This window comes from Schistocerca piceifrons, chromosome 2 (assembly GCF_021461385.2).
Source record: "Schistocerca piceifrons isolate TAMUIC-IGC-003096 chromosome 2, iqSchPice1.1, whole genome shotgun sequence".
NCBI lineage: Eukaryota > Metazoa > Arthropoda > Insecta > Orthoptera > Acrididae > Schistocerca > Schistocerca piceifrons.
The window spans coordinates 120,313,414-120,328,364 of NC_060139.1; the positions used below are offsets into that span (position 1 = coordinate 120,313,414).

The 14,951-nt window shown below is 39.0% G+C and overlaps 2 protein-coding genes across 2 annotated transcripts in view; one reads left to right on the top strand and one right to left on the bottom strand.

Moving 5' to 3' along the window:
* Positions 1–14,951, top strand: part of LOC124776359 — a 94,977-nt gene that overhangs the window by 59,535 nt on the left and 20,491 nt on the right. The window lies entirely within an intron of this gene.
* Positions 1–14,951, bottom strand: part of LOC124776358 — a 96,361-nt gene that overhangs the window by 27,762 nt on the left and 53,648 nt on the right. Inside the window, exons 5-6 of the mRNA XM_047251310.1 lie at positions 12,588–12,891; positions 2,576–2,713 (exon numbers count right to left, since the gene is read on the bottom strand). Of these exons, the coding sequence (XP_047107266.1) occupies positions 2,576–2,713; positions 12,588–12,891 (442 nt within the window). The remainder of the gene's footprint in view (positions 1–2,575; positions 2,714–12,587; positions 12,892–14,951) is intronic.

Here is a 14,951-nt window from a genome sequence, read left to right on the forward strand (position 1 = left end):
ATCTGCTCGGGATCAAATATTACAGAAGTTTGATATTATGGTATTCTCTCCGTTTTACCCCTGTTTCATGCCTTACAATGTCCCATATGGCCTCATTTTATTTTGTGCATTTGCTATGAAGGAACTACTTGCCATTCTTTTTACTTCTTTTATGACTTTAGTTAAAATCTTTTTGTAATTCTTACTGAGACACAAACAAGATTTTTCCAGTGGTTGAAGTAGTGCTATACAATGTTTTTGCAACCAATCAGTTGATTTTTCTCATATGCTGCTCAGACTTTCAATTCTATTCACAATAGCAAACTTTCCTAGATTTCATTCTCCACTTGCTACTCCGATTCCCACACAATTTCTCAGTTTTTACTCCTACCATCTACACAGTTTTGATACTGCTCAAAACTACTCAACAGTATCCTACTGTTATAGTATAGGAAATTGTGGCAAAACAAGTGCTGTATTGTTTGAGAGATAGAGAGGCAAGCAAGTGTGCTGGGACTTAACCCAGTACACTGCTAGTAGTGCCACGTACCATAACGCGCCTGTGCGTAGCACATGAATATTGCACCATAATTAAGAATGAAATTAAAAGTTAAAGTTGATTCTTCAAACTTCGTCAGCATATCCTTTAGAGTAATAATGTTTAAACTGTCAAGTATCAGATTGATTAGGTCAATATTTTACCTAAATACAATGTTTTAAGAAAAAAATAAGTGATGCTAAATAATAAAGCTAGGAAGCCAGAAACTGGTCATAATGTGCAGAGTTACGTCAAAATTAACTGGTACAAGTCTCAACATGATTAAAGCAATATTTTGATCACAATCCACATTTTTAAGAAAAATTGAAGGCGCTAAATATTAGACTTAGAAATGTGCAAATTTGTATGACGCTTCAGTTCAACATAAAAATAATAACTACGTGAGCCCATTAAGGTACCTCTAATAGTTTTTGAGTAATTTACTGAAAACTAAATTTGGAAAAAGTCCTTATTTGTAGTAGATTAAGTATCTGTTATATTAAGGCTAGAAAGTTTTAGTTACAGCACATGATGAAATCTTTTAAGTAATACAGCTATAACAAGTTTTAGGACCCTTATGTTACTAACAACCAACACAAGGTCGCAAAGTTGTAGTTCAGAGGTCATATTCTACTGTCAGTTCCATTTTAAAAAATTCTAGAAGCCAAAGTTTTAATGCAGTCAAACTAAAAGTTTTTCTGTTATTTCAACCAACTTACCTACATACATGCAAAAATTACAAAAATTCTAAACTGATTCATGACATTTTTATTAAATATTGTGTGTCCAAGAAAGCAGCCGTTTAGAGACTGCTACCGTGTGCTTAGGGCAGATGACAGCAGGTATTCCCTTGGTCGTCTGCTGTGCCACATATGTACAAGTACAGCCCAAGAGGCAAGACTAGCCTTCACTTCGCACCCCAGCACCGTAAGATCTGTGTCCGTCAAACACCAGAGTGTGCGCTGCCTTGGTTTCGTCATACACAGGCTGTTACAGAATGCTTGTTTTTAGTAAAAATAGACAGGGAACTCACGAGGACTGTACACCATTCTGGATCACTCAGATTTTGCAAAAGTAACTGTTAGTGTGCTGCCCATAATATTAGCAAATCCGCGTAGGTACGATACACAATTTCGCAGCAGTTTTGTCATCACACATCATTGTTTTTCGTAATATTAGTGCACAATCCAGTACTTCTTTTTACATGAGTTCAAGAAGCAACTTTCTTACTATTTTTGATTACACCACTGGTAAGTAAAAAGTCTGTGGAACAAGTTCATGACTGGACTACTGGTGTGATTGTAGCTTTCCTTTGTTGCAGCACTAGGAAGGGGTGGGCAGCAGACCCATTGTCCCAGGCATCTTTAATACCCATTGTCCCAGGCATCTTTAATACCAAGGAAAGACCCCCAGTACTCATTTGACGCGAGGATGAGTGGACCTGGGGTCATTCTGGAGGGACTGGAATGAGAAAAAACCCTGCCCCTATCCCGGATTGAGCCTATGACATTCACTCCCATTCTCTGACTGCTAGGCTACCATGGTCACAAGATCACTGATATAAATGTTTACTCTGTGTTGATATAATCAGTTTTATATACACATTTTTCTGTTATCAGTGCAATTGTGTGTCTAATGATCATGCTGTCATGTACCAAGTCTCGAAATATAACAAAAAGAATGCAAGTTTGAGTTTAAGGTGACTTCAAACACCTCCATTTCATAATAAATCTTACTTAAAATTCTCTGAAGTATTTTTGGAAATGAGGCTCCTCATATATTCTGTGTGTGTTAGTCATTAACAAATAATAAGGTGTATCCTAAACAAAAAACACTGCCAAGCAGCAGCACTGTCACTGAAAATCTAGGTGTAAAAAAATCTTGTATTCAGAAGAAAACTTCAAAGGTCAGTCTTTTATGTCTCAGGAGTCTTGCAAAATGAAGTAAACACATTATCTTACATAATTTCTAAAGTAATAAATACTCCTTCACAGTGTTCTGTCATCGCAATGCAGATAATATGTTCAATTAATACTTAAAACACTTTTCAATACTTACCAGTGGCATTATATACTCCCGAATATATGTAACGGCAATAACTGAAATTAGAAGAGCCACTACAAGAGACTGTCAGATTCAGCACATCACCATGTTGTAACCAATTATTTCCAGTGAACGAGACACTCTGAACTGGTGCTGCAACATAAAATGTCAGTCAGCTAAACAAAAGAAACTGTTCAATACATGATCACAGAGTAATGGATCCTTATAAATGGATTCCAGAGGAGACTCACATTACATATAAGATTACTTATGAAAAACATAATGTGATGAAAATTCTTCAGGTTATAGTACAGTAACAAACTAAATGGGAAAACAATGATAAACTGTTGAAGAAATTCATTTCAGCTGGTGTAGTACCCTACGTTCAAAAGCACACAGAATGCTGAACAAATTCTCACATCACATTGTGTAGAGAGTAATATGACAGAAGATTAGGAACACTAAAAATAAAAATGCAGCTATTAAGAACAGCTATTGGACAGCCAATTATCAAACATCCCATTCTTAAAGGTATATTACAGTACATCTCTCTTGATTGTGGCTGAATATCAAAATAATGTTAATTGAAGAATTAAAGAACATGATATAAAAGCTAGCTATTTCTCCATGTACTGCTTATTTACTTATTTAGCCTGACCAGGTTAGGGCCTTAATGCCCTCTCTTACACCTGACCAGGAACAACACATATAGAAGGAATACTACATAAGTCAATAATGATAATAATAATAATAATAATAATAATAATAATAATAATAATAATAATAATACAACCCTTTAGATCACATAACATCAACAGATACGAAGAAAGTAAATTGGAAAAAGAAAACACTACACGGCAAGCACCGCTATCATCTAATACAGCCACACATCGATCGAGACGCATCCAACACATGGCTAAGAAAAGGCAATATATACAGTGAGACGGAAGGATTCATGATTGCAATACAGGATCAAACAATAAACACCAGATATTACAGCAAGCATATTATTAAAGATCCCAATACCCCAACAGATAAATGCAGATTTTGCAAACAACAAATAGAAACAATACATCACATCACAAGCGGATGTACAATATTAGCAAATACAGAATGCCCCAGAAGACATGACAATGTAGCAAAAATAATACAACAACAACTTGCCATACAACATAAACTAATAAAACAACACGCAACTGCTTCAACTCCATATTTACCCTCCTGACAGAGCGGTTCAACTGGGGCTGATCATGTCGCACGAAAGCTGGCACCAGCCCAACATTGGTACGGGTAGTTGCCGAGGCTATTTTCACCAGGTCACACTCAATACTGTAGCCCTGATCCCTATCAATACTGTTTCCCACTCCATCCACTATCATCACATGATCCTGCTTTGTGAATCCTTTGCACAAGGAACCTATATCCTCTACCACCTGGGTAAGACTTGCAGTCGGCTTGAAAAAGTTTGTGACCTGGTACCTGTCACCTAATTTATCCTGCAAAATCTGGCCCACACCTCTTCCATGGCTGCTACCTAGCAACAGAACTTTCCTCTTAATTTCTACTTTTTTTTGAAATAGTTGGTTTCCTAGTCAGATTCTGCTGCATCTTAGCTACATCTACTTCCACTGGAGCCTCTTCCTTACTTAACTGTGGTAGCAAGGCAAATTTATTGGTTGTGCCAATAGGGAAACTGTCAGACACTGTCCTCTTTCTGTGGCCCCTGTTCCCAGCTACCACTTCCCACCACAGTTTGCCCTCCTCCCCCCTTAACCTCTTCAGTTCCTCCCTCGCTCTGTCCAAATCAGCCTGAAGGGCTCTAATTTTCTCCTCCTGTTCAGCTATAAACCTATCTCTTGAGCAAACCCTGCAAAAGAATGGAAGAGTCTCATTTGCTTCCCCAATTCCCATGCCGCTACAATTTCCCCACTGAAACCAACTGTCACTACAGCTGCACAAAACCCCTGAACTAAGTTTCCTACTGCAGCTCACACACTTAGTATCCATGGTAGTTTGGAAATTAGTTATTTACTAAGTGATAACAATAATATATTAAATACTGATGCAAAAGGACACTAAATATATTTTGGAAACCAATATGTAAGTAAACTATTACCAAATGCACTTAAATTTGTGGTATAACGCTAAATATGAACAATCAAAAATTAGGCCTAAACAGCCGAATGTAACCAAAACGAACTTTTTGCGATAAGTGGAAGAATACGTAAATAAAAGAAAAACCTTTAATGGCAAGCTTGAAGAGCACACTAATGAATGTATTTAATTAGTTAATCTATACCAAATACACTTAAGATTGCGGTATAACGCTAAGTATGCACACTCGGAAAGTAAGGCAAAGCCGCGAAATGTAAACAAAACGAACTTTTCACGATTACTGGAACAATACGCAAAGAAAAGAAAAACCTTTAATGGTGAGCTTGAAAAGCACCCTAATGAACTTATTTAATCCGTTAAACTACAGCAAATCCACTTCCAATTGCGGTATAACGCTAAATATACACACTCAACAAATTAGGCCTAAGCAGCAATAAGTAAACAAACAAACTTTTCACGGTTACTAGAACACTATGCAAATAAGAGAAAAACTTTTAATGGTGAGCTTGAAGAGTACACTAAAGAACGTATTTAATTAGTTAAAAGTATTCAACTACAATCAATTACAACCTAAATTCCTTATCTTTCATGAGAGCTCTGTCTCCGTACGTGCGGCCTTGTGCAGGGCTACCCCTATCACGTCTCAGAAGCACATAGCCATTGAGATTAACAGAGCTGGAAGGGCTGCTCAGTTTAAGCCATGTTTCCGACATTTGTATGACATGAAAGCTAAGGTCCTAAAATATATTTCTGAACTTACTCAACTGGGCCGGTAACAGCCGCATGTTTCCAGCCAAGATTTGTAGTGTACAGTTGTCACAAATTGTATCCGCTATAATCCTGCAAGTAGGGACAGCAGCTGCCCTGGACTCTGGCATAGCTAGTGCCTTGCAGCATGCGAGGGGGATGGGACAGGGGGAAGGGACCAAAGGTGGGTAGGGGGCTGGAGAAAGTGAGGAGTTCCAGGTTGATTAAACTTCCCTAGCACAAAGTATGGCAGTGCGAATATGAAGGAGTGGGGAACAGAGAGTATTCATTGTGAGGGAACATGACAGACAACAATGGTGACTGTAAAAATAATTTACCTTCTGTATTAATGGATGAAATGTAATAAGTGTTAGTTCAGGGTGGGAGGAGACAAGCAGTTGATTCACAAGGATGATACTGCCAGCAGAGAAAAATAGGTTTAACAACTAAAAGATTAATACAGAAAGTTAACAATTAAATTAGAAATTACCAAAGTATGACTGATTGCGATTTTGTTCTTGGCCATTTAAACCAAGAAGGTGAGTGGGTAATGTAACCAGGAAAAGAGTAATAATAACAGTGCTACTATTACATGCAAGATAGAGAATTCTCAGGCACAAAGTGCTAACAGTAAATAAAATAAAATTAAGTAATACTACAATTAAGGGTAATAAGTGAAGGCATTAGTAAAAAAATAATTATACAGTTACAATTAGAGAAAAAGAGGTCAAGGCACAGGTACAAAGATAGTTCTAAAGTTGATACAATTTCAATATAGTATTTACAGTACAAGGAATCTTACATTAGATAAGTATTAAACCAAGGAGAGGTGTAAAGTTTTTGCTTTGGCTCATGTAGTTTCACTTGATACTATTCAGTTCCGTCATGTTTGCAACTGCCTTCTTTCCAGCTGTGGTACTGATAATTACTCTACCATCTTGAGTCCACACATTCTGAACGCCAAAACTTTATATCGTATTGTGTATGGACTGTAAACATATTATTTGAGAAACGTACAATAAGTTGTCAGCAAAAAGTGGGCTGCTATACATTCTACGTGCTACCTGAACACATAACATAAACAGAACAAATAGTTAATATTTTCTTAAAAACCACTCTTACTCTGACTCATAGTGGACTGGTGTGTGGAGCACAGAACCATGCAACAGAAAACACAGACTTTTGTGCTCTTGCTCTTTTTCTAATAAAGGGACCACATTTACACACACAATCACACAGACACCCCAACACAAACTCCTAAAGTGATACTGATTACTGATTATCAATTATTGACAGCAGTTGCCTGTTTTGATCTCAGGTGGGGAGAGGGTAAGGATGGACATGCAAGGCAAGGAGAGGGTAGTGGGCATTGCCGCCATTGAACACTACCTTTCCCAACATCCTCCTGATACCAAAACCACTGTCTCTTTCCTAATTCTCCAAGCCAACCACATCCTGACCCACAATTATTTAACTTTTGAAGGCAAACTCCACAAACAAATCCACAGTACTGCCACAGGTACTCGCATGGCCCTATCCAATGGTAACTTATTTATGAGACATCTGAAGGAATACTTCCCATCTGCTACAGTCGCAGGTTCGAATGCTGCCTCAGGCATGGATGTCCTTAGGTTAGTTCGGTTTAAGTAGTTCTGAGTTCTAAGGGACTGACGACCTCAGATGTTAAGATCCATAGTGCTCAGAGTCATTTAAACCATTTGAACTTCTCATCCAGTCAACACCAAAAACCCTTTGTCTGGTTCAGATTCACTAATGACATTTTCATGAACTGGACTCATGGCAGGTACAACCATCGTTCTTTCCCCCATACGACCAACAGCGACTCTTAAATTCACTTCAGCTGGTCCTAGATATCAACCTCCACATCTGAGATGGCTCCATACTACATCTGTTTATACTAAGGGCACCAACCACCAACAGTATCTCCACTTTGACAGCTGTCACCGGTTTCATGTCAAAAAGTCGCTTCCTTACGGCCTCTCCATCTGTTTTTCAGAGCCTTTCCTGACAAGCAATATCAATCTGCCTCATCCATTAACAGATCTCTTACAGCACTGTTTCCTCTGGCACCAGTGAACCTATTAACCAGTCACTGAGCAGCACTCCTCTGATAAACCATTCGCCTTGAAAAGCTGAGCAACTTCCTTCACCAATGCTTCAACTATCTCTCATCATGCCTTTAGATGAGGGATATCTTACCCAACTCCTACCCACATCACCCAAAGTAGTTTTCAGCTGCCCATCCGACCTGCAGAATATTCTTGTCTATATCCATTCCCACTCTGCTCCCAATCCTGCATCCCAAGGGTCATTCCCTTGTGGTAAGGCCACGTGCAAGACCGGTCCCTTACAATCACCCACCACCTCCTACCACAGTCCAGTCACTGGCATTTCCTAGTCAACCTGAGGCAGGATGACATATGGAATCAGCCATGTTATATATCAGCTATGCTGCAATTACTGTACAGTATTTTACATGGGCTGATAAGTAACAAGCTATCTACTGGCATTAATCATCATCACAAAACTGTAGCAAACTGCAAACCTGACCATCAAGTTGCTGAACATGCAACATACCACAACATCTGCTTCACTATGTGGGCCATCTGGATACTTCCTTCCAGCACAAGTTTCTCTGAGCTACATGTGTGGGAATTGTCTGTACAGCAAATCCTGCACTCTCACAATCCCCCTAACTGCTCTAGCATTTTTCCCACAACTTCACTTTACCTTTTCTCTTCTCTCTTCTGCCCACACCATTCCTTCTGCATCCAGCCAGAACATGTACTGCTTTCTCCCACTACCCTTTCTCCCCCCCCCCCCCCACATGCAGGCTCTCTCTCTCTCTCTCTCTCTCTCTCTCTCTCTCTCTCTCTCTTCTCTGTCTCCTCCTTCACATCCACCTTCCTGTCATTTTCCCCTCTCCCAAATATGCCTCATGCATCCCTCCCTAGCCTCACCCCACCCCCATCAGCTCAGCAACTGCTTTTAAGAAACTATAATCAATAACTATTCTTGCTGCAGCCACAGGAGTGTGCATTTGGGTGTGAGAGTGATCATGTGTTTGAATGTGTGTATTTTTAATAGAAAAAGAGTAAGAGCTCGAAAGCTAGCATGAATACTGATTTCTGTTATGTTTCTATGCTCCATACACCAGTCCACTATGGCTGAATGGTTGTCTTTCCCTTATTTTATGTACTGTTCCATCCAGGAATTTCCATTATTGTCATACTAAATCAAGTTTTCAGATGTTTACAACCTTGCACAGCATGTGACACTCAAAGTTTTACAGCAAGTACATAATGTAAATGGTAAAGTAGCAACATATTTGAAACCAATATATTTTTACACTTATGGTCATTTTAAAACATAAAACAGAAAATTGTACATGGAAAACTGACCTTATCACAAATTAACAGCTAAGGTTACTTCACCCCGGACCAACTGACTAGGAAATAGTGTGGCCACACTGTAAATGGTTTCTTTTTGTGACAAATTAATTGGCTGAGTGAAAATAACCCCACTGAATGTAAATCACTATCCATAGTTGATTTTTAAATGTAATGTGTGGCATCTTAAAGTCACAGTGAACTGTCTTATATCAATGGGTCTTCATATATGAGTGACAGAACAACAGCTGTGGTGTCATGCATTTAGGTACAGCATTATGAAATGTGCATAGTGTTGGTAGGACTGGCAGTCTTACAATTCAGGCATAAAACCTTATTGATCATGTGACTGGAGAAATGCTGTAAAATGATCATATCACTATCAGCTCATCTGCTACGGAATTTTTGCTTGTATCCAGAGCCAAATTGGCCCAAATTGTTGTGAGGAACTGAATTACATGGCACTGCATGCAACAATGCTACAAAAATGACTGTCAGTTCCGAAAATGGATGTGCAATTGCTTATTTGAACTGATACCAGACCAGACTGACTCATGCATATGACCCCATGCCCTTCTGGATAAAAATTTAGAGTTTGTTCTTGAGAACGTTATCTGGAATTTAACTGCAAACTTGGGAACATATTCCATACGCAGGAGGAGCAATTTCTTATTTTATCCTGTAATACACATTGTGGCCAGCTTCTAAGTAGTGGTACTTAACAAGTTTTTGGTAGGTTGTAGTGATCCGTATGATGACTGTACCTGGCATCTCACTTCATTTGTAAATGCAGACTACCAACATACAATTAACATTTTGGTATGGAATGCAATATACTGGGGTTCTTATTTTACAGCTCTTTGAAAAGATACGCTATTTCTTTGTATGCAATCACTAAGTATTGAATGCTACTAGTATGACATTACCGGAGAAGCTTGTTATACAAGGAATCAGAGCACAAGATGTCAATAACACAACTATCAGAACAGTTAACAAGGAATTTTACTTGAAGGCTTATATTATCTAGTATTGCAGAACCTGCCTTGTGTTGTAACCAAAGATTCTGTACTGCTGATGGTATCTTAAGTTTTTAAGGCACTATTTCCTGCACACTAGTGTGTAAGGAAGCACTAGACAATTGTCATCTAACAACAGCCTAATAAGTCATCCAAAATAACATGAGAATCATTTCGGAAGTTCTACACCATGTGAGATAGAACTGAATAAAATATTTTATTTTACAAAATACTATTACATAACAATGAAAATAATCAACTATTGACAATATAATGTAAATGGATTGATAAAAAAATCTAGTCAGCAAGCAGTGGCAGGAGAATCTCACTCACACACACACACACACACACACACACACACACACACACACACAGGTTTAGCTTGTGCAAGCTTTCAGAGCCAGTGGCTCCTCCTTCTGGCAGAAGAGTTGAAGGGGAAGGAAGAGGGGGGTGAAGGAAAAGGACTGGAGGGATTTGGGAAAAGGGTACAGTCCAGAAAAGTCATCCAGGTCCCTGTGTCAGTGGAGACATAATGGATAGGATGAGAAGGAAAGACACTGTTGGGGGCTGCACCGGACGAGATTTGAAAACCTGAGAACTTAAAGGTGAAAGACAGGGTAATACGAAAGACGAGATAACTACCAAACACTGTACAAGTCTTCATAAGAGTGAAAAGCTAAGTGCATTGTACGTAACAGTAGTGGGAGGGGGATGGCGAAAAACAGATTGGAAAATGATAGGTGTAGAAAACTAAAATGGAGTGAAGAACGGCATAGTTACTGTGAATAAATGCTAAGATGGAAGGAATTAACATAAATTAAGACCAGATGGGTAGTGAGAGCCAAGGATTTGTTGTAGCACTAGTTCCCTCCTACGGAGTTCTGAGAAACTGGTGTCTGGGGCAAGAATCCAGATGGCGCATGTGGTGAAACAGGCACCAAAGTCATGAAAAACAAACTCCATGTAAGTGCTGGTACGTTGACAGAGACAATAACAAACACAAACACACACACAAATTTCAAGCTTTCACAACCCACGGTTGCTTCATCAGGAAAGAGGGAAGGAGAGGGAAAGACAAAAAGATGTGGGTTTTAAGGGAGACAGTAAGGAGTCATTCCAATCCCGGGAGCGGAAAGACTTACCTTGGGGGGAAAAAGGGACAGGTATACACTCGCACACGCACGCACGCACGCACGCACGCACACACACACACACACACACACACTCACACACACACACACACACACACACACACACACACACACACACATCCATCCGCACATAAACAGACACAAGCAGACAGTCTGCTTACCCTTTCCCTTAAAACCCACATCCTTTCGTCTTTCCCTCTCCTTCCCTCTTTCCTGATGAAGCAACCGTGGGTTGCGAAAGCTTGAAATTTGTGTGTGTGCTTGTGTTTGTTATTGTCTCTATCAACGTACCAACGCTTTCGTTTGGTAAGTTACAGAATCTTTGTTTTTAGATATATTTATCCCACGTGGAATGTTTATCTCTATTATCTTCAAACTCCATGTAAGGGTAGATATGGTACCCGAGGAGAGAGGTATACTTGTGTTGATCCATTAATGTCTCCTGAATTATGGAATCACCCAGGGAACGTCACGGAAACATTTCGCAGACTATAATGCTCCCTCCTCTGGCCTGGACCCTTTGCTTTCAGACATTTCACGCCATACACATCAATGGCCATGGGTCCAATGGAGCATAAAACACGTTTCTTCTGAAAAAGCCACCAGTCACTACTCAGTGGACGACCAGGTGAGGTACTGGCATGCAAATTCCAGCCTTCATCGGTGATGAACAGCATTCAGCATGGATACATGGACCAGGTCCCTGCTGTTGAGGCCCATACGCAGCAATATTCCCTGAGGAGACACTGTTTGTAGCCTATTGGTTCATCTGGGTGGTCAGGCGTTGAATAGCTGCACGTCTATTCAGCCATATACATCTCTGCAGCCATCATTCACCCTTGTCACCTATGGCCCATGGTGCCTCACAGCTGCCTCAGTGTCAGTTTTGGATAGCACAAATTTGCATGCACAGTATATTTTAACCACGGCAGCACGCAATTAGTTTACAAACTTGGCTGTTTTGAAATTGCCTCCACACCTGGTCTGAAAGTAAATCCTCATGCCTTTTTGGACATCAGATAAACTGCTCTGCTTACACATTATGACAACTGCACTGTTTCTCACATCCCCCCGACACATTATATTCCCTCCACTGCTAGTGCTGCTATCTGCTGAAAGTGAGCAGTTATTGCATGTTGATGTCAAACATACGCAGTGGTCACATTAATGTGACTAGACTGTGTACATGAAGAGACAGTTTCTCATTTCAGGCAGGCTATAATTTTAATCTGGTCATTAAAATGAAACACTGCACAATTTGATCTTTTATTTGCTTTTTTCTGAATACACAAAAATAGCAAAGTACCTATATTTCAGAGCTATTCTAAACAACGAAATAAATTTGAATACAAATATTCTACTGTTATATACAAAGAGAGACCCCAAGACTGAAGTTGCAGTGTATCAACTTCTACTTCCTATCATAATGGAAATTTCATGATGGAAACAACAAACAAAACTGAAAGAAGGCAACCAATGACATTACTGAACTGAAATTCCAATCTCACTTCAAAACATTATTTTTAACTCATTCAAATACAAGCACTGAATACTCATAGATCTATTACATTTACCTCAAAAGACTCACCTTTGACAGTTATGTGTTTATAAAAATAGCCATATGTTTTATTTGGATCAGGCGGTATTATAGACGAATTGAGGCACACATATGGAGCAACGACTGATCCATTAATTGGAGAAGTTGTGCTATTAGTGACTGACAGTGGCACTGGTGTAACGGGAGGGCTCACTGGCAAATGCGATGTTGCATTTACAGGTATTGTTGTTGCATCAGTTGTGGCAGACCCTGCTGTAGTTGACGAGCTTACTGTAGTTATGGGATTTGCTGTTGTTGTCGACACAGGGATGTCCGGTGAAGAAACAACTAGTGCCTGCAAAAAATAAATAAATCACATTATTATGACATATTACATAAAAGCCTAGAAACATCATTTTATATCATTTCATAATGAATTATACAGAGTTAAGAACATCTAATGAATGTGGTATATAAATTGTACCCTCATTCTAACATCCCACTCTGTGGGCAATACTTTTGTGAGATAATTTATTAACAACTTTCATTAATCTGAAGTCACCCAGTTGTTCACCAGTAATGATAATGGCCAGCAGATGGCTAGAACAAGAAGTGCAAAATTAATTTAGCACACCATATGATAGCGTTGACCCAAAGCCTGGCTGTGGAATTAGGGGGAACCATGTTGTGGTAGCTTATTAATGAAATGCATGAAAATGTTCATTAAAATGTTAACTTCTAGTAAAGAGTCTCTCATATTTCACGTTTTATCAGTTGAATCACTTTCATTGAAAAACTAGTAACAACGTCTACAAAAAAGGTCAGAAGCATCTATCTTCCAATCTGAGTGGGTTTACTTTAAACAAATTGTTCCACACAGAAAAGTAAAGTCATATAAGGATCACTGGTATGGTATTTTTAATAAAAAGACAGCAGTGGACTGGAATATTGTTGTTGCTTGACACAATAGTAGCTCTGAAAAGGATTGCTACTCACTGTAAAAATGATACACTGAGTTGCAGACAGTGTCAACAAAAGGTCTGTTACACACTTAGCTTTCAGCCAAAACCTTCTTCAGAAAAAGAAATCACCCCATCCCCTACACACACACACACACACACACACACACACACACACACACAAGTAAGCAGTAAGCTCCAACTGCAGTGCCAGAGCAATCATTTATGCTTCAGAGGTGCTTGATTTTGTGTGTGTGTGTGTGTGTGTGTGTGTGTGTGTGTGTGTGTGTGTGTGTGTGTGTGTTTTCTTTTCTTTTCTTAAGAGACTTTGGCTGAAAGCTAAGAGTGTACCAATTATTTCATTGTGCCTGTCTACAACTCAGCTTGTCATCTTAAAAGTGAGCAGCAATCTATCATTTTCATAATACAGTACTGTTGATATTCCAACCTGGACTTTCGGTTGTACAATATAATCTCTGACGTATGTGATAAGAACAAAATTATATGATACATCTACATCAACGATTAACAAAACTAGCCAGCAGTCTTTAATAACAACCAGTACTTAGGTTACCTGCCTTGTTTCCATATAAATTGTACTGATGAAATATTTACTAAAATAATGATATGTAGCTTTTGTCTGACAGTCAATTGCCAAGTAAATCCAAGCAGCTTAGCCCTTGTAGTGTGTTGGGTTAACGTTGTGCACTGAAAAATAAAAACTGTAGAGAGAGAACTCAACAGACCGCACACTTGGTCAAAACTTTTGGAATTGATCAAAGACTTTGTTAATAAAAGGCGCAGAAACTTTCCCTGTTGGCAGCTGTAGTTCCTCATTAGTCCTGGAATTCCCTCTTCTTGAATATGGTGCTCATTTTTACTTCTTGTTGGAGTAACCATTTTTCTTAAAAACCAGCCACAAATAACCATTTGCTATCTCTCTTCTGACTGATCTTTGGCTTCCTTATAAAGGTATTGGCACATGTGTATTACTTTCTTGTACATTTTATGGCCCAAAGTTCAGTTCATCCACTTTGTTAGAGATACATGCAGGACATTAAGTTGTTCATTGCTCTCTTTCTTTTCACATATTGAATTTTTGGGCTAACACTATTGAGGTATACCAGAAAGACAGCCAACTCCTCTTCGCCACAAGTCCACCCTATGAAAGTACCATCCACAGGTGGCACCAAAGTCTTATTGGTTGCCTGATATGCTCATTGTTCAAATTTCTCCATAAACAAGTTGGCAACAACTGAAATAAGAGTGCTGACCATCAGAAGCACATCAATTTCTTCGTAAGATTCATTGCTGACTGTAATTAGATAAGAACAATAATGCCTAAACAAAACTACTAGAGTGAAAAATGCTAACACACAAATATTTACACTGATTTCTACAAGTCATAACACCTAACATGGGTGATTTTTAAGACCAAACAAAGTAAACAATGGTT